At 45.2% G+C, this 20,682-nt stretch overlaps 1 protein-coding gene across 4 annotated transcripts in view; it reads left to right on the top strand.

The window, feature by feature from the left end:
* The window catches only part of PDE4D (phosphodiesterase 4D), a 1,198,511-nt gene that overhangs the window by 940,187 nt on the left and 237,642 nt on the right, over positions 1 to 20,682 (top strand). For all 4 annotated transcript variants that reach the window (XM_075326371.1, XM_075326379.1, XM_075326394.1 and 1 more), the window contains exon 5: positions 11,378 to 11,427. In XM_075326371.1, the coding sequence (XP_075182486.1) occupies positions 11,378 to 11,427 (50 nt within the window). The remainder of the gene's footprint in view (positions 1 to 11,377; positions 11,428 to 20,682) is intronic.

Consider the following 20,682-nt stretch of genomic DNA (forward strand, 5'->3'; position numbering starts at 1 on the left):
GTCTAATGGGGGTGGGGGGTGTTTGTGTGTTATTTGTGACGACCTGGCTAGACCAGGGTGCCACAAATACAAAATGTATTGCTTGGAAATTCCAGGACTTGTCAGTAGTGTATAGAATAAAAGAACAATTTACATTTTATTCAAAAATATACCTATAAAGAAAAATGAGAAAACCTGACAATTTTGCAGTGGTCTCTTAATTTTTGCCAGAGCTGTATAATGCATTAGGGTACTCTCACACTGGCGTATAAAAAAATCAGTCTTATTCTCCTCTAGCATCCATACAACATCCAAGTAACATGCTTTTTTCTCAGCAGATATTATTCTACAATCATTTACAGGACCATTTACAGTGTTCTATAATACAGAATGGTAACGGATGCCCCATGGACATCCGTATGGTATCAGATCTTTTTTTCCCCACTTATTGTTTTGCATTGACGAGTCATGTCCAAGAGACGAGTGTAGTCACAATATGCTGCCATTGTTTCCTCAGTTCAATTGAGCTGAAGAAAAACTTGTAGATCCGCTCTACGTCATTGACTAACATTGACGCGAGTGCAATGCAATTCTTTCGTTCTCACATTGCACTCTTCCGTTTTATACGCCAACATGAGAATATGCTAACACACAGTTTTTCAGTCCCTTCAGCTTCTTAATAAAACGCATTTAGGCTATGTGCGCACTAGAAATGTGAAGTTTCTCAAGAAAATTTCTTGAGAAACTTCTGCCAGTGAAAGATTTCCGGACCTGCGGAAAAAATCCGCACCAAATCCGCATGCGGTTTTGCCGCGGATTTGCCGCGGATTTACCGCGGATTTACCGCAGGTTTGTCCCTGCAATAAATAATAAAGATAATCGATAGACAGATAATGGATAGAGGGAAAGATGGATAGATGAATAGATGAATAGATAGATAGAGGGATAGATAGATAGATGAATAGATGAATAGATAGATAGATAGAGGGATAGATGGATAGATAGATAGATAGATAGATGAGAAAAACCTATATAATGTTCCACCTCCCTGCATTTTCTAAGCTGGCACCCTGTAGTGACTTTCATGTGGCACTAAAGGGTGCTTAGCCTTGTATTTAGCCATAAAATAAATAAATAATTAAAAAAAAACGACGTGAGGTCCCCCCATTTTTTGTAGCCAGCTAGGGCAAAGCAGACGGCTGCAGCCTGCAGACCACTGCTGGCAGCTTCACCTTGGCTGATAATCCAAAACAGTGGGCACCCCACGCTGTTATTTTAAATTATATAAATAATTTAAAACAAAAAACGTGCGGTCCCCCCCATATTGGATCACCAGCCAAGGTAAAGCGGACAGCTGGGGTCTGATATTTTCAGACTAGGGAGGTCCACTGTTATTGGACACTCCCCAGCCTAAAAATAGCAGGCCGCAGCCGCCCCAGAAGTGGCTCATCCATTAGACGTGCCAATCCTGGCGCTTTGACCCAGCTCATCCCGCGCCCTGGTGCGTTGGCAAACGGGGTAATATATGGGGTTGATGCCAGATGTGTAATGTCACCTGGCATCAAGCCCTGGGGTTGGTGAGGTCAGGCGTCTATCAGATACCCGACATCACCAACCCAGTAATAATTAAAAAATAGACAACAAAAAAAGTTTTATTTGAAAAAACACTCCCCAAAACATTCCCTCTTTAACCAATTTATTGAAAAGAGCACAATCCATTCCACGTCCGGCGTAATCCAATAAGGGGGGGGGGGGCACGGCGATCCATACCATAGTCGCTGTCCCAGTCAATGAAGAACAGAATGTTCCCCATTGGCTGGGAGAGCAATGCAGTGACCTGAGCTAACATCAATAGGTCAGCTCAGGTCACTGCAGGGGATGACGAGCGCTGCCATCAGGAGCATAGATGAGATCATTACCTTCTGTGATCATCTCCTGTACTGCTGACGTCAGCGCTGTCACTGACTTCTATGTCCGCCGCGCTGTCAGAAGTCTCGCGAGAGCCCGTGACGTCACCGCTAGTGACAGTCTCGGGCCGCTCGCGAGACGGGCATAGACAGCAGTGACAGCGCTGACGTCAGGAGGCAGGAGATCGTCACAGCAGGTAATGATCTCACCTCCTGACAGCAGCGATCGTCATCCCCGCGGCTCCCAGCACTGCTGTGTGTCAGTGTCTGCCTGCGCTGCAGCGTGACAGGCTGCTGACACTGCGGGCAGACACTGACACCCTGCAGTGCAGGCAGCCGCGAGGCCGGAGCAGGACACAGACTGCACGGGCACCTGGAGGTCGCACGGAAGTGCTTCTGTGCGTCGTCCAGGGAGTGCGACGTCTGTGTTTACTCTGCTCCGCCTCCTCTTCCTGGCATAATGACATCGCTTCCTGCAAAACCGCAGGCAGCGATGGGCATTCCCGCAGGTAATTCGCGGCTATTCCGGTGGTATACCGCACATCATTGCTACCTGCGGAATACCCCCGGAATACCGCAGGTACCTGCGGAAATTAATGGACATGCACATTTTCTCAAGAAAGTTTCTCGAGAAAATTTTCTCAAGACATTTTCTTGAGAAAAATCCGCACAGTGCGCACAGCTATTTTTTTTTCTCATTGAATTTCATGGGAAATGTCTGCACAAAGATTGCAGACATTTCTCAAGAAATTTCCGGGGCAAATCCGCGGGTAAATCCGCAGGTAAAAAGCTCTAGTGCGCACATAGCCTTAAGTTGTATTTTGAAAGTTTGGGCGTATGCAGAGGAACAAATCCTAAGATCCAGATGAGACAGGTGGCGCTGTTGCAATATTTTGTCAAATGAAAGGGTTACAGTCCTAAAGATAACTCCTGGGTCAATGCAGAGGAGCTTCATGCAAATCACTTTATAAGAGAGTTTCATCACCGTCGTTAAAGGATGGGGTATCTGAGGGTCCTCATAGAAAGGGGAGTACTGTTATGGCTCGATCCAGTGTTTGTGTTGTCGGTTTCTCTCTCTATTGGATCACAACATGTTTTGTATTGGTCCAACTGCTGTTAGTTCTCTTGTCTTTCCTTTCCTTTGCCTTGCCTTTATGTTTTGTTTCCATTAAGATGTGTGCACTTCCTTGTTTTGTTTGCCCTATTACATCTTAAGAGGGGCTATTTATACTTGCTATGCACATGCCTCAGTGTTGGCTCTATTCCTAGGTGGATGGAAGTTTGAAATCCCAGATCCTCATTTCATTATAATCTTGTTATCACTTTTCCCTGTGGTTTGTTTCCATTCCCAACATTCTCCCATTCTATTTCATTTGGGATTCAGAGGGGTTACACTTTATAGTCTTTTTGAGTTATTGTAGTGATGGGCGGACCCGGACTCTAAGGCTATGTGCCCACGGGGAGAGTGTCTTGCGGTTATGCTGCGGGCATTCTGCATTGAGGATACAGTACCATGGCTTCGGCACTGCATCCTCAATGCAGAACAAGTGCTGAGTGATCGGGGCATTCATACTTACCTCCATCACGCAGAACTTCACTCTCAGGCTGTGTCTGTCTGCACATTGCCGGAGAAGATGGGCGGGCCTGAACTAGCTTCGGCTCTCACATGACCGGAGCTCGTGCAGGCCTCACCCACCTCCTCCTTCCTGCTCCTGGCTTCACTGTGCTCCAGTCTGCACCCGACGAAGTGACTCCGGTGTCTGCTATCAAGGCAGGTAAGTATAGGACCCTGCGGAGAAATCCGCAGGAATAATTCACATGCTGCAGATTTTTCCGCAGGGAAATTCGCATTATTTCCGCTGCGGAAAAATGCAGCATGGGCACAGCACTCCCCAAATGCCATAGAAATGGCTCGGGACTCGCTGTACTGCGGATTTTTGAAAAATCCACGGAATTTCCTCGATAAAATCGCGGCAAATTCCACAAATTTTCCGCAGCGTGGGCAGATAGCCTAAAAGTTCGGATCCGCGTGGTTTCAAAGTTGCCCGGGTGCCGGTCCCGGGTGTTTGATCTGGATCCGGCACTCGAGAAAAAAGAAAAAAGAAAATAATGAAGCGAGCACTTCATACTTACTGAGGCTCCATCGCGGCTGTAAACAGCTCATGAGTAGCTGTACGCTGCTCCTGGGCCGCTCATCATTGCTTATCCATATGCAGTGCTTTCCCCGCTCACCAACCGTCCTGACGTCTGTGATTGGTTGCAGTTAGACGTGCCCCCGACCTGTGTGACAGCGTCTTACTGCTTACCCTCACAGACAATGTCTGCAGGTTAGATTCATGGTATAAAAATAAATAAAACAATTGGCGGAGGGTCCCCCATATTATGATACCAAGCACAGATAAAGCATATGGCTACAGGGTGCAGCCTCCAGCCCTGTACTTATCTAGGCTGTGTTTCAAAATAAGAGGAACCGCATGCTCATCGTGAGCCTCCTTGATCATGAATAGATGTGCAGAACTTTAGCAGTGACAGGGGGGTTCGGGCTGCACTCCTCGACCGGCACTGTCTCATGAACCAGGTGACTCATTATGAGTAGAGGAGAAAACAGAGAGTCTCTGTCTCTTCAGAGAGGAAGGAGATGAACTTTAGTGCCATCTATTGGAGGTACTACTGAAAGCTTGTTCTATCAGTCTGCATAGGGGTTAACAAACAGTAATTTACAGTTTGCCATAAGGCAATTGAATCCCTAAACTAAAGACTAACCAAATAATATGTAACATTTTATTAACTTAAGAAAAAGGGACAGACAATATTTAAAACGCCGATTGTTGTGATCTACCTTAAATCACATAAGCAATCATTTTAGCCATCAGGTATTCCCTATTTAGACTCACTAGTCCTATCTTTATAGCTAGCTCATATGTTATTCTTATAGTAGATGACCACAGCGTTCGCTATTTAAAAAACAATCAGTAGCCTCCCCAACATGTTTCACCACACTGGCGTCATCAGGGGGCTGAGGCTAATACTGAATTACTATGTATGGGCGAACCTTTTAAGGTCTTGGTTGGAGCCTTCTCTCACAATGACTGGTCATATATGTCTGGAAATCCTTCTGTGAAGTATGTAATGAGGATTTCTATTGGTAAAGAAAAATGTGAGGTCATAACTGTCATGGAAACCTTGCTATACAAAAAAAAGCTATAGGAGAAAGACAAATGGTCTCACACGTTTGCCAGTAAATAGGCTGAGCAAAAACTTCAACTACTATGATTTTTCCTCTCTTGAGTTCACACAAAACAGAACACAGACACTGAGGACAACGATCCTGATTCATCAACACAACTTTACAATACGTCAGTTACACAATCCACACTTCCACAGTCGCTGGTATTAATACTCCTGCTGTGTTCAGGTCAAAGCTGCATTGAGCACCTCTTTCAAGAGAGTACCCTTATCAATTTACAGGAGAGATTCAATACCCTCAGAGTACTACCTTACCATGAAGGATTCCTCTGTTATGGACAATTATACTTCCCTGATCCTGATAAGGACCGATTTTTCTCTTCACCACATGTAAAGGAACACACCTAACGGGATCCCTTATCAATCAGAGACCGTAGTCCCTTATTAGTCACTCAAAGATCAATCAGTACCACATTCAAGGATCCTCATAGTTTACAACCACATCAGTCCAGACATAACAATCACATAGACAATGGAGACAACATATAACAATCCTCCGACTCCTGAAATATACAGGTAGAACTGCGGAGGTTCCTGTCCAGAATCGTTGGGCAAGGTTGGTTACTTGTCACTTCATTCAATTTTCATTCATCCATCATTCAATGCAATTATACATCTAAAGACACATTGATACATAGAACAGAGAAAAAAAAAATTCAAACACTGGCAAAGGTTCAACAGAAATTGTCTTGTTAGGACCACCAATTACCCGTCCCAGAGCCCTCTAGGTAACACTGAATTATTTGTAACACAATGGGTTACTCACCGCGGTTTTATTCAGTGGTCCCCAGAGAGATCCTTGTAGTCGGGTCCAAAGAAGGTCCAGTTTGACAATTCCCAGGTTTCAGGCACCATGTAATGTCGTGGAAACCTTGCTATACAAAAAAAAGCTATAGGAGAAAGACAAATGGTCTCACACGTTTGCCAGTGTTAACTAAAACAAGTTGGTCGATCGATCGGAGAACAAGGACACACACACAGCCAATTGTGTCAGTGTGCTAGGCTTGTCTGAAAATCTCAGATGCCCAAGACACTAGTTTTATTACTGTCACAAAGAAAGGGGCATGACCTAATAGATTACCTTAAATGGGTATATAGGTTGACAAAAACAAGATCGTAAATGATGGATCCTGCTGCATTCCTAAGTCTAGTTCTGTCCAGTTTTCTGGACATTCATTAACAAAGACATTTGAGACAAAAGCATCTTTATAACAAAGAGTACACCCTGTGTTATTGCTTTTATGAATAACACTTATGAAGCTAATATAAAAGTACAAAATTATCAAAGATATATAGATATATAAATTGCTTAAATGATAATCTAACTTAATATAAAATATTAACCATAACATAACCAAGACCTTAAAAGGCCCATACATTGTAATTCAGTATTAGCCTCAGCCCCCTGATGATGCCAGTGTGGTGAAACATGTTGGGGAGACTACTGATTGTTTTTTTAAATAACGAACGCTGTGGTCATTTGCCTTATGGCAAACTGTAAATTAACCTATTGGAAGTAGCACTACTTTTGGCACTAGAGTTTGTCTCCTTCCTCCCTGAAGAGACAGTTTGAATATTTCCCAGAGGAGCATTGCAGCTATAAGACTCCTCACTGGCAGCCAGATTGGTTTGTCAGTCTCCACAAGGAGAAACGTTTTCCCCTTAGACCCCACTATAGCTTCTCATACAGCCAAATCAGATCTCATACTTTGCACTTACGAGGGACAATCACCCCGAAACACTGTATCTGCAAACTGAAGTTCTGATCTGGCATAAATCCTAAGTCATATGAAAAGGCTTGTTAAAGGGTCACTTTTGACTTGTAGGAGTGCTGCCCCCAATAGGTGGCACTAGAATTCGTCTCCTTCCTCCCTGAAGAGACAAATTTGAACATTTTGAATATCTCCCAGAGGAGCATTGCAGCTATAAGACTCCTCACTGGAAGCCAGATTGGTTTGTCAGTCTCCGCAAGGAGAAAAGTTGTCCCCTTAGAACAGTTTCAAGTAAATTTTGCATCAAAATCTTCAGGTCTTTGCTAAAATGTTGAATATGAAGTGGAATTTTACCTTTCAGAACGACAAAGACCCTAAGTATAAATCCAAATCAAAAGAATGGCCAGAAAAAAATTAAAGTTTTGGAATGGCCCAGCCAGAGCCCAGAGTGGAATCCAATTAGAAATCTGTAGGTGACCTGAAGATGACATTACACACAGGAGATGCCTTGTACCTGACCGATGTAGAGCTATTGCAAGGAAGACACGTCAAAGATTGCCAATTCTAGATGCGCCATGCTGATAGATTCCAACCCAAAATGAAAATTCTTTCATAAATTCGATGGTTCCGCCAGACTTTAGATAAAGTTGAATTCGGGACCTAGACTAGATGTGAACTTGATGCCGGGGGCTGAACCCCATTGAAAGTCAATGATTGGGCAGTTTGGCTGTCTGCCCACATAAAGGCAGTCATAAGCAGAGCATTGCCGGGAAGGAAGGGCTGTTTTCTTTTGGAGGGGGGGAGTTTAAACCCATAAAAAATTCTAATTCTGATGAATTGTGTTAAGTTGTTCTACAATTTGTCATAATACTAAAGGGTAATTTACACACTGCGATATCGGTACCGATATCGCTAGCGAGCGTACCCGCCCCATCGGTTGTGCGACATGGGCAAATCGCTGCCTGTGTTGCACAACATCGCCCGGACCTGTCACACGGACTTACCTTCCCTGCGACGTCGCTGTGACCGGCGAACCACCTCCTTTCTAAGGGGGTGGTTCGTTCAGCGTCACAGCGACGTCACAGCAGCGTCACTGAACCGCCGCCCAATAGCAGCGGAGGGGCGGAGATGAGCGGGACGTAAGATCCCGCCCACCTCCTTCCTTCCGCATTACGGGCGGGAGGCAGGTAAGGAGAGGTTCCTCGTTCCTGCGGTGTCACACGGAGCGATGTACGCTGCCACAGGAACGAGGAACAACTTCGTTACTGCTGCAGTAACAATATTTGAGAATGGACCCCCATGTCACCGATGAGCGATTTTGCACGTTTTTGCGACGATGCAAAATCGCTCATAGGTGTCACACGCAACGGCATCGCTAATGTGGCCGGATGTGCGTCACCAATTCTGTGACCCCCAACGAGATCACTTGAGCGATGTCTTAGCGTGTAAAGCCCGCTTTAGTCGACCTGACTCCATCCAATACATGTATATGTTTTTCTTATCAGCTCACAAATTACATGCATCTGCATCATCTGTCATATTTATCTTGTAAAGAGGTATATGGGTTTTTGTTAATAAAAAAGAAGCAAACAAAAAGCACAACTGGTGTTTTTTAACATCACGTGCCATATATTGGATTAGTGGGTTAGGAAGTAAAAAATAAAAGTCTTTAAAACAATTCCCAAAATGTTGTAAATTAATAAAGGTAAAAGCAAAATATATCTAAAAAGAAATAAATAATAATAATGAAAAAAATAATCAGTGCTAATTTTATACAAAGACCCTGATGAAGTGGAGCTAACGGGGGTATGTCATATCAAAATAATTGTAGCACTATCGTATAATTATAATTTTTAGGCTACATTTTGAAATACAATTATTAAATAGGAGCCCACCGATCACAAAATCAAGGGTTTTACATCTACCATTTGAGTGTATCGGTAGTCACTATTAGCACAATTATGTAATGTTATAGATATGGCTGTAATACTGATTAAATTCATACTTTCGGTGAAGAAATCCACTTTGTTGTTGTTCTTTAATCGCCATTTGAATTTTTCTGCTAATTAGATTTTGGTGCACAGGGGCCGACTGTACACACTGAGTCTTCTCCTCCCTGTCTGTGATTCCCCGGCCCCTCCACTGCCTCTGAATTGTGAATGACCTCCGCCTCTGTTTGATATATCAGCAGTGACCTGTCATTCTCAGATCGGAGGCAGTGGAAGGGTCGGGGAGTCACAGATGGGGACGAGAAGACCCAGGGAATCACATAGCAAAGGCAGTGGAGGGGCCAGGGAATCACAGATGGGGAGGAGAAGACTTAAGCTGGGTTTACACACTGCAACATCTCAAACGACATCGCTGTAACGTCACCGGTTTTGTGACGCAATAGCGATGTTGTTTGCGATGTTGCAGTGTGTGAAACTTATCAGCGACCCGGCCCCTGCTGTGAAGTTGTAATCGTTACAAATCGTTCAGGACCATTCCTAGGTCCTTTGTTTCCCGCTGTGCAGCATGAAGTTTCAGTGTGTGAAGACTTTGCAGAGACTTTGTTAGCAACTTCCCTTTCAAAAGGCTGCTTATCAACGTCCCCAGCAACCAGCTAGGTCGCTCTGCAGGTCCGGATCGCTGTTGAGTTGTTGGGCAGGTTTGCCTGTTTGACAGCTCACCAGCGACTTAGCAGAGACTTAGGGAGGTCGCTGTTACGTCACAAAACCGGTGACGTTACAGCGATGTCCTTTGCGATGTTGCAGTGTGTAAAACCAGCTTTAGAGAATCACAGATCAGAGGCAGTGGAGGGTCGGGGAATCACAGATGGGGAGGAGAAGACCCAGGGAATCACATAGCAAAGGCAGTGGAGGGGCCAGGGAATCACAGATGGGGAGGAGAAGACCCAGAGAATCACAGATCGGAGGCAGTGGAGGGGCCGGGGAATCACAAACAGGGAGGAGAAGACCCAGTTTACAGTCCGGCCCCTGTTCACTCAAATCTAATTAGCAGAAAACGTCAAATAGTGATTAAAGAAGAACCACAAAGTGGATTTTTCCTCCAAAGGTATCATTTTACTCTGAATCACAGTGGCATTACAGCTATGGCATTACTTTACATTACAAAATTGTATTGACAGGTTTTCTTTAAGCTCCATTTTATGTCTATAGAACTGAAAAAGATAGCGGAGTTCAGCACGCGGTTATCTTCTGCAGTCCAATAAACTTTGAATGGAGCAGCACTCCAGGTGCGTAACCACCACATTGCAATGGAGGACACAATACCTCCCTTCTTGTGATTGGTGGGTATCAAAGAGGTGAGACTCCCCGCTATTAGCCACCCTTCTATCCTGTGGATAGGCGATACCATTGGATTGTGAGATAGTTCTTAGAGTGATTTCACATTCTGCAGAATTTGTTGCAAAAATGTCTGCGTACAAAACTCCATTTCATTGATTGGAATGAGGTCGTTTTGGATAAATAGACCTTTCTGCAACGAGATCTGCAGTGTGTGAATTCACTCTTATCACCAGGTCAAAAGTCGATGGTTTTTGCTCTTATTTTCTTAATTCATATAAGGCATAAAACATCAATTTTCCAGTAATGGAGCATCATATTCCTGAAATGGTAATCTGTCAGTAGCCTAATTCCTCCTAAGCCGTCTATATGGGCATGTAGGTCATACAAAGCTGAATAAGATTTGTGATCCAATGTTTTATTCTGTAGAAATCTACGGTTTTCTTTTATGCAAATGAGCTGTTAAGATCTATGAGTCGGATACAGATCTTACCAAGAATCTGCCTTCATAAATTATTTTGTATGAGAGGGGTTATTACCAGTGCGAGACATGTAATGACTGACAGTCCGTTCGCCTGATCTACATATCTCACACTTGTCTCACACCACCTTTCATTTATAATAAGCTCTGGAGGCAGATTCTCAGGAAGATCTATGTCCGACCTATAGATCTGTACAGCTCATTTACATATTAAGGACAACATGGATTTCTCTAGATTTAAATATTGGATCGCAGTAATCAGGGTATCATTATATTCATCTTTATAGGATTTATATGCTTATATGGAGGATTGATCCCACTGACAGATACCCCTTAAAGAAGGCCTATCATCTGATCAAAAATATCCAACTTTTGCTCTTATTATATTTCCAGGTGTCTTTGAGTATTCTTATTTTATTTTTTTTTATTTAAGTTTAATTTTTCTAAAACAACTTTCAAAAATATGATGAAGACTGTAAAAAAATAGCGCTAAATAAAAAGGCCCATATCTCTGGATCCATATGGCGGATTTAGAGAAAAAAAATGGACACTTTTCACCCGACTATGGGTCTTATTAGAGCAGAGTTAAGCAGTAATACAGCTGAGTGGCCACCAGATGGTGATGTTTCTCAGTTCTGCATTTTCTCTATAGAACGTCTGTAGTTTTTAGTCCTGTACTCTGATTAGCGCATAATAATAATAATAATAATAATAATAATAGTAATTAACTATAATATTTATTCACTTGTCTTCCATTATGTCTTGTAGAAGATCAGCAATGTGTAACCAACCATCCATCAACAAAGCAAGTATACCAGGTAAGGCAGATCACATAGTAGCGGCATATATCCTCTTACCAAAAATGCAAGGAAGATTTTGACAGTATTACATAATGTCTTCTTTATATATTTGCACCTATATTGGTGAGCATATGCTATGTATTATTGCATTGCGTTGCATTCGACATGTTCTGTGTGAGTATATATAGATAGATAGATAGATAGATAGATAGATAGATTGATTGAGATATATATATATATAAAATAAATATATACATATATATAAATATATATATATATATATATATATATATATATAAATATTTAAAATATATATATATATATATAAATATATATATATATATATATATATATATATATATATATATATATCTCAATCATTTAATCTATCAAAATTGGTAGAAGTCCACAACTACTTCTAAGTCTTATCCTTTAGTGGCATAATATGTTATATGTCCCTTTATTTACAGAACTTGTCTTTTTATGCGCGCACGGCTGCTTTACTTTAGAAACAGCGCCGCTTCTGCCTCTAGGTTGTGTCTGGTATTGCAGATCTAAGTAACAAGCCATACAGCTATGTGTGCACTTGTGTAGTGCTCGTGTGACGATTACATATTGGACTCGTTGCGTGGCTTTCTTATCCTTCTCTGTATTGTGGCCCTTTGTTATTAGGGACGGGTTTTTTTATTGATACCTGGCAATGTTAACTCTGAAGTTTTCTGTTTTCATTTTTTGGTAAAACCATATTTTAAATTTTAAATATTTTATTGGTTTTCATGAAAAGCAGAACAAGTCACAACACGTAATTACATCTTACATACCAAATTGAGAATATAGGGACCAAGAAGTCCAGTGAAACTATATTTTCTCCGTGGTATGTACATTGATGTTTCCTAGTGTTTCTTTAGGACACCTTTATGACTGCCAATTATTAGGGATTCAAAAATTAGCAAAACTTGAATTCCTGCACGATGAGAATTTAATTTCACTGCTCAGTTGTTGTACCCATTTCTGTCCACTAGAGGTCAGCAGAGCGCTATAAAGCTTGGTTGTGCTGAGTTTTGTCCAGTGGAGGGAGCATTGCATGTGAATGGCGCTGGGCACCCTGGCATCAAATCGCCCTCATCATAATCTCTGACTGCAGATTGCAGATTACTCAGCAATTTAGAGAGACACGAGGATTACCGTCTGTCACACGCATGTTTAACTGGTCCGGCTCCAGATGTAGATTATATGATAGCCCCAACGTAATATAGATGGGGTGGGGGGGCGCAGGATACACTGGGGGCTCATTTCAAAGTGGTGACTGGCGTTTACAATGTCACAGTAAATTGGTGAAATTATAAAAGAAATCTATATAAAATAATAATCAGCTCCTTTATGTAATGGCAGATACTACACACAGCTGGCAACGTGCACGGCAATAAATCCAATCATCTGGCATTCGGCCCGTATTACACTGAGTGTTTTCCAAACATCTCCAATGCCAAGTAATAAACCTCTTGCCCTGTACCAGCCGGCGCCAGATGTGGTCCAGCTGCCAATCTGAAATGCTTTGCATTGATACAATTTGTATGAATTGTAATAGGAAAAGCTGATATGCATAACCTGTGTGTGCCTGGGGCGAGTGTACAGAGTGGGGCGAGTATTTAGAATGGGGCGAATATACAGAATGGGGCGAGTATTCAGAATGGGGCGAGTATTCAGAATGGGGCGAGTATTCAGAATGGGGCGAGTATTCAGAATGGGGCGAGTATTCAGAATGGGATGAGTATACAGAATGGGGCGAGTATACAGAATGGGGCGAGTATACAGAATGGGGCGAGTATTCAGAATGGGGCGAGTATTCAGAATGGGGCGAGTATTCAGAATGGTGCGAGTATTCAGAATGGGGCGAGTATTCAGAATGGGGCGAGTATTCAGAATGGGGCGAGTATTCAGAATGGGGTGAGTATTCAGAATGGGGCGAGTGTACAGAGTGGGGCGAGTATTCAGAATGGGGCAAGTATACAGAATGGGGCGAGTGTACAGAATGGGGCGAGTGTACAGAATGGGGCGAGTGTACAGAATGGGGCGAGTGTACAGAATGGGGCGAATATACAGAATGGGGTGAGTATTCAGAATGGGGCGAGTATTCAGAATGGGGCGAGTATTCAGAATGGGGCGAGTATTCAGAATGGGGCGAGTATTCAGAATGGGGCGAGTATACAGAATGGGGCGAGTATTCAGAATGGGGCGAGTATACAGAATGGGGCGAGTATACAGAATGGGGCGAGTATTCAGAATGGGGCGAGTATACAGAATGGGGCGAGTATACAGAATGGGGCGAGTATTCAGAATGGGGCGAGTATACAGAATGGGGTGAGTATACAGAATGGGGCGAGTATTCAGAATGGGGCGAGTATTCAGAATGGGGCGAGTATACAGAATGGGGCGAGTATACAGAATGGGGCGAGTATTCAGAATGGGGCGAGTATTCAGAATGGGGCGAGTATTCAGAATGGGATGAGTATTCAGAATGGGATGAGTATACAGAATGGGGCGAGTATACAGAATGGGGCGAGTATTCAGAATGGGGCGAGTATTCAGAATGGGGCGAGTATTCAGAATGGGGCGAGTATTCAGAATGGGGCGAGTATTCAGAATGGGGCGAGTATTCAGAATGGGGCGAGTATTCAGAATGGGGTGAGTATTCAGAATGGGGCGAGTGTACAGAGTGGGGCGAGTATTCAGAATGGGGCAAGTATACAGAATGGGGCGAGTGTACAGAATGGGGCGAGTGTACAGAATGGGGCGAGTGTACAGAATGGGGCGAGTGTACAGAATGGGGCGAGTGTACAGAATGGGGCGAGTGTACAGAATGGGGCGAGTGTACAGAATGGGGCGAGTGTACAGAATGGGGCGAATATACAGAATGGGGCGAATATACAGAATGGGGTGAGTATTCAGAATGGGGCGAGTATTCAGAATGGGGCGAGTATTCAGAATGGGGCGAGTATTCAGAATGGGGCGAGTATTCAGAATGGGGCGAGTGTACAGAGTGGGGCGAGTATTCAGAATGGGGCGAGTGTACAGAATGGGGCGAGTGTACAGAATGGGGCGAGTGTACAGAATGGGGCGAGTGTACAGAATGGGGCGAGTGTACAGAATGGGGCGAGTGTACAGAATGGGGCGAGTGTACAGAATGGGGCGAATATACAGAATGGGGTGAGTGTACAGAGTGGGGCGAGTGTACAGAGTGGGGCGAGTGTTCAGAGTGGGGCGAGTGTTCAGAGTGGGGCGAGTGTACAGAGTGGGGCGAGTGTACAGAGTGGGGCGAGTGTACAGAGTGGGGCGAGTGTACAGAGTGGGGCGAGTGTACAGAGTGGGGCGAGTGTACAGAATGGGGGAGTATACAGAATGGAGTGAGTATATAGAATGGGGCACAGCTATGCACCTATGTAACCAGTGTGGAGTTATATCTACACAGCTGGGGGTGGATGATAAAGTTGTGCAAGTTCTACAAACCATTTATCAAAAATTTGGGGGATTTTATATTTTTTTAACCCATCATATTGGGGTCATCACCTCTCCAGAGTTCTTCTCTTCTCCACCACTAGGGTATATTGCCATTTCCTCCAGGCCAGCACGGCCCGCACTCCTGGCGTTCTATACCATGGGGGCATCATGCTGTCTGTATGATTTATGCTCTGCACAGCATTATGTATGGGCACCATATGGTGATATTTACTGCATTATAGTTGTATTGTTTGGGCACTGTGTGTTGGTATTTACTACTTCATAGTAATAATATTTGCACACTGTAGCACCGTTTGGCCATTTTGTGGCACTTGTGATCACTGTATAGCACTACTATATAGGTAGTATATGGCTATATTATTTGTGCACTGCACTACATTATGTATGGGCACTATATGGTGGCAACTACTGCATTATAGTTGTATTGCTTGGGCATTGTGTGCTGGTATTTCCTACTCTATAGTAATAATATTTGACCACGCCAGCCATTTTGTGGTACTTGTGATCACACTGCATAGCACTACTATGTAGGTATTGTATGGCAGTATTATTTGTGCTCTGCGCGGCATTGTGTATGGGCACCATGTGGTGGTATTTACTGCATTATAGCTATATTGTTTGGGCATTGTATGTTGGTATTTACTACTGTATAGCAATAATATTTGACCACTGTAGCACCATTTGGCCATATGTAGTACTTTTGTGTTCACTGTATAGCACTACTATGTAGGTATTGTATGGCAGTATTATTTGTGCTCTGCGCGGCATTGTGTATGGGCACCATGTGGTGGTATTTACTGCATTATAGCTATATTGTTTGGGCATTGTATGTTGGTATTTTCTACTGTATAGCAATAATATTTGACCACTGTAGCACCATTTGGCCATATGTAGTACTTTTGTGTTCACTGTATTGCACTACTATGTAGGTATGGTATAGCAGAATTATTTGGACATTTTAAAGAATCGTATTTTACTCATTTATGGACAGTATATAGATAGTGTAGGAGCCAAGATACTTTCCTTCTAACAGTAAGGGAAGACACACAAGAGTATCGGGACCTGAACTAGCTAAGGAAGGACCTAGAACTGCAAGGGAGGTGGTTTAGGGTTAACAGACAGGGTGAGAAAAAATATGGGGGCTGCCCCTTAGGGGGGGGGAGTGTTTAAAATAGAACGAGTAACAGACAATCAGACATCTTACCCTACAGACTCGAAATACATCATTTTATATAAAGCTGTGGCCATTTAACCCAAAAAGTGTTGTATGGTGTGTTTCTTGTTATGGGGGTATTGGGGACAAGCATTTCAGGCTGGGGATGGTTTTGTGACACTCTTTGCCGTCTCAGGAGTCTCCAATGACCTTTGGATTGGTATTACTGTTCCAAAAAAATGAAAAATCCCAAAAAATTGTCATTATATTTAAAGGGAACCTGTCCGGTCCGGCAATGCTGCCTGCTGATATGGGGTTACTCTGCAGGTTAGGAGCGTTTTTAAGGTGCCAAGCAGAAAATAAACTTATTTCTCCAAGGAGCCACCGGCTAACAGTCATCCAGGTGTGCCCGGAGCAATTACAGTCACTGCCACAGCGCTAAAAACAGCAGCTAGAAGCACTGACTGACAGCCGGCCGATACCGCACATCAGTACAGAGCCGGCTGTCCCTCAGTGCCGGGGATGGTGCAGATGCCGCTCTCATTGCTGCGGGCATGTGATTGTTCTGGACATGCCTATATGATTTTTAGTCAGCAGCTCATGGTAGGAATCAAGCTTATTTTCTCCCACATACACAGCGGCTGTGCCACCCCAGGGCTATGGGGTACTCGGTCCCGGGCAGTGTACTATTGGAATGTGCCACTGGGTGGCCGTTGCCCAGTTCAGTGACCCTGGGGGTCGCTTTTAAAGGAGGTTATATACAGGGGAATGTTCAATAAAGTTTGTCGTGACGCCACTTGCGGGTTGCAGTTATGGAGATAAAACCGCCGCTGCACAGTCTCTCCACTGGGGCTGATGTTAGTGGCAGCCTGGATGTTGGGTCCTCCGCAAGTAGGGCCAGGGCCCAAGGGGGTAGGTGATGGAGTTAGGCGCGGAAAGAAGGTAGGCCACACAAAGGGTTGCTGGGTGACTGGTTCTTTTTACTCACAGTAGATGGTAACTATTACGAGGAAAGCTGGGGTTCACCTCTGGTTCCCTTAGTCCCAGTGCCGGGTTGATGACCTGGTGGCTTCTTTCCCCTGCACCTTTCTGAAGTTGGTAGTTGTCGCGGGTGGCGGGGCACTGCGCTCACCACACTCGGGTCCGGCTGCTGCTGCTCGGTGGCTTGAGTGTTGGGCCGGATCCGGGGACTCGAGCGGCGCTCCTCGCCCGTGAGTGAAAGGGGTGGTTTGTTGGTGTTTGGGATGTCGGTTTATGACGCCACCCACGGTGTGTGGTGAGGTTGGGGCACCACCGCTGCTCTGTACGGGGATCCCGGGAGCGATGACAGGGAGCAACTGGGATGTTTTCCTCCCCTCCGTGGGTAGGGGGATTTTGGTAGTCCCGGGGCCCGGAGTTGTTGTCTGTAAGGTGGATTGCGGGGCTTGGCCAGGTGCAGGGTCGCGGGGCAGTGCGGTGCCAGACGGCACGGTGGTATTCACTCAGCCAGTAACGTACACGGAGTCTCTGATAAAACAAACGGCTGGATGGACGGGTCCCACAGGCGGCTGCGGTGTTTTTCCCCTGACCCCAGGTTGGTAGTGTAAGTCCTTTCCTGCACCTTCTTGTACGCTCCTCCTGTGCTCCGGTTTCCAGCTGGCTCCCCGGTTCGGTACCGGACGGGCCACCACCCTGTCCCGGCTACCTACGGTTCCACCAAGACTGTCTTCCCGGCTCCCGCAGACAGCCACTACCGTCTGCCTGACTGGCTACACGAGGGCCCTAGGCTCCAACCTAGGCCCCAGTCTGCGTCTGCCTCTCTGCAGACCTCCTCTCTCTTCCTCTGCCTGGACTTGTCTCAACTTGTTTTCTGCCTCAGGCCAGCTAGACTCCTCGGTGGGCGTGCCCATCTGCTTGACTCTGCCCACCTGGTGTGTCTGTCTGAACCCGAGGGAGGAAATCAGGTCTCACTGGAGATGACTGCTGTGACCTGCTGGGGGTGCGGGTGTGTGTGTGTTGTTACCTGTGGCCCCTGGCTAGTCCAGGGCGCCACATGGGTCCCCATAGCTTGGAGCGTCTGGGGGTCCCCTCCTGTTTTTCTCAGTCTCTAGTCCATGGGTCCCCAATTCCAGTCCTCGAGGGCCACCAACAGTGCATGTTTTCAGGATTTCCTTAGTATTGCACATGTGATAATTTAATCACCTACACAGTTGATGATTCCAACACCCATGCAATGCTAAGGAAATCCTGAAAACATGCACTGTTGGCGGCCCTCGAGGACTGGAGTTGGGGAACCCTGCTCTAGTCCATACGGCGGGCAGTGTGAACCCTGTAGGGTGGTTGGTGTTCCGTTCCGCACCCTGGTTCTCCCTTTACTGCCGGTGCTCCGGACTTCTAAGGTCAGTGAGGTCCTGGATGGTCCCCTCACTGTGCAGATTTTATCAGGTCTGCCTGGAGCGTTTGCCTGACCTAGGGCTCTGTACCCCATCGGTGCTATGGTTCTGAGAGTTCTTCGCCATACTCCACTGGCAACCACACTCCTGGGCCCTCAGGTCACCATCACACTCCCGTGTCAGTGCAGTTACATCCGTTCTCTCTCACTTCCACTTCCTAACTGTCCGTCCCCTCCCACCTGGTTGTCGACTAGTGGACTGGATCAGCTCCACCCCTGGGTTGCTATCCATTTGGTCCACTCTAGTCTATCACCAGTCTGTGGATGGGGAAAACTGGGATTTTAATGTGTTTTGCGGTTACCAGCACTGGTCTTCCATGTCCCTGGGGGTAGGCCCTGCATCTTTGGCAGGATGCAGTACCTTGTAGTGCCCTGATGGGTTCAGCGGCGCTACAGCTTCGCACCTTCATAACGCTATTAATCTGCAGATTAACCCCATATCTGCAGGTCAATAGCGTTATTGGACCTTTTATAGGCAACCTGGCGGCAAAAAAAATGATATTTACCTGCAGCCTTAGTGGTAGTCTGTAGGTAAATAGCATTTTAAGCATTGTAATTGGAAGAAAGCGGCTGCAGGGAGAATGTAGCTTCCTATTCTCCCAGTAACCACATTTACAATTAGACACGTGGATATATTTAAAATGGTATTTACCTACAAGTTACCACTGTGGCGACAGGTAAATACGGTTTAGGAGGGTCCCTTCAAGGTGAGTATAGCTAAAAGCTAGAACATCTCTTAATGTCAGGGTTGCATCCCACAGTGTTGGGCCATTAGAAGGCTTTATGGCTGCAGGATATATGAGGAAGTAATGTGCTGGGATGCAGAAGCCAAGCTCTAAGCTTTTTGTCATGTAGTCGTCAATTCCATTACCTGCTAAATACATTTATCAGGACAAGGTGCATTTCGGCAGCTGCTCTCTGCAAAGGCAGCAACCGAGATAACAAAGTGCTCAGTAAGATGAACTGAGCTTTTTAATCTCTGTCACTTTCTATGCAGAGTGCAGCAGCCGATGACAAACTCATCTCTATCGCTGCACACTGCATAGACAGAAACTGCTCAGGAAGCTGTTTCAATTTTTTTAAAAAGTGTCTCGTGTTAAAACAAACAAAAAAAAACCTACTAATGTTATAATAAATGTAACTTTTTACATTTTATAACCCTAGAGAGGGTTATGATTATAGTTAGGGCTAGAGTGAGAATTGGAGCTGGGGCTAGGGTAAGAATTGGAGCTAGGTCTAGGGTGAGAATTGGAGCTAGGTCTAGGGTGAGAATTGGAGCTAGGGCTAGGGTGAGAATTGGAGCTAGGGCTAGGGTAAGAATTGGAGCTAGGTCTAGGGTGAGAATTGGAGCTAGGGCTAGGGTGAGAATTGGAGCTAGGTCTGGGCTGAGAATTGGAGCTGGGGCTAGGGTGAGAATTGGAGCTGGGGCTAGGGTGAGAATTGGAGCTGGGGCTAGGGTGAGAATTGGAGCTGGGGCTAGGGTAAGAATTGGAGCTAGGTCTAGGGTGAGAATTGGAGCTAGGTCTAGGGTGAGAATTGGAGCTAGGGCTAGGGTGAGAATTGGAGCTAGGGCTAGGGTAAGAATTGGAGCTAGGTCTAGGGTGAGAATTGGAGCAAGGGCTAGGGTGAGAATTGGAGCTAGGGCTAGGGTGAGAATTGGAGCTAGGGCTAGGGTGAGAATTGGAGCTAGGGCTAGGGTGAGAATTGGAGCTAGGTCTGGGCTGAGAATTGGAGCTGGGGCTAGGGTGAGAATTGGAGCTGGGGCTAGGGTGAGAATTGGAGCTAGGTCTAGGGTGAGAGTTGGAGCTAGGTCTAGGGTGAGAATTGGAGCTAGGGCTAGGGTGAGAATTGGAGCTAGGTCTAGGGTGAGAATTGGAATTAGGTCTAGGGTGAGAATTGGAGCTGAGGCTAGGGTGAGAATTGGAACTAGGTCTAGGGTGAGAGTTGGAGCTAGGGCTAAGGTGAGAATTGGAGCTAGGGCTAGGGTGAGAATTGGAACTAGGGTGAGAATTGGAGCTGGGGCTAGGGTAAGAATTGGAGCTGGGGCTAGGGTGAGAATTGGAGCTAGGGCTAGGGTGAGAATTGGAGCTAGGGTGAGAATTGGAGCTAGGGTGAGAATTGGAGCTGGGGCTAGGGTGAGAATTTGAGCTAGGGCTAGGGTGAGAATTGG

This window comes from Anomaloglossus baeobatrachus, chromosome 1 (genome assembly GCF_048569485.1).
Source record: "Anomaloglossus baeobatrachus isolate aAnoBae1 chromosome 1, aAnoBae1.hap1, whole genome shotgun sequence".
In the NCBI taxonomy this organism is placed as follows: Eukaryota; Metazoa; Chordata; class Amphibia; order Anura; family Aromobatidae; genus Anomaloglossus; species Anomaloglossus baeobatrachus.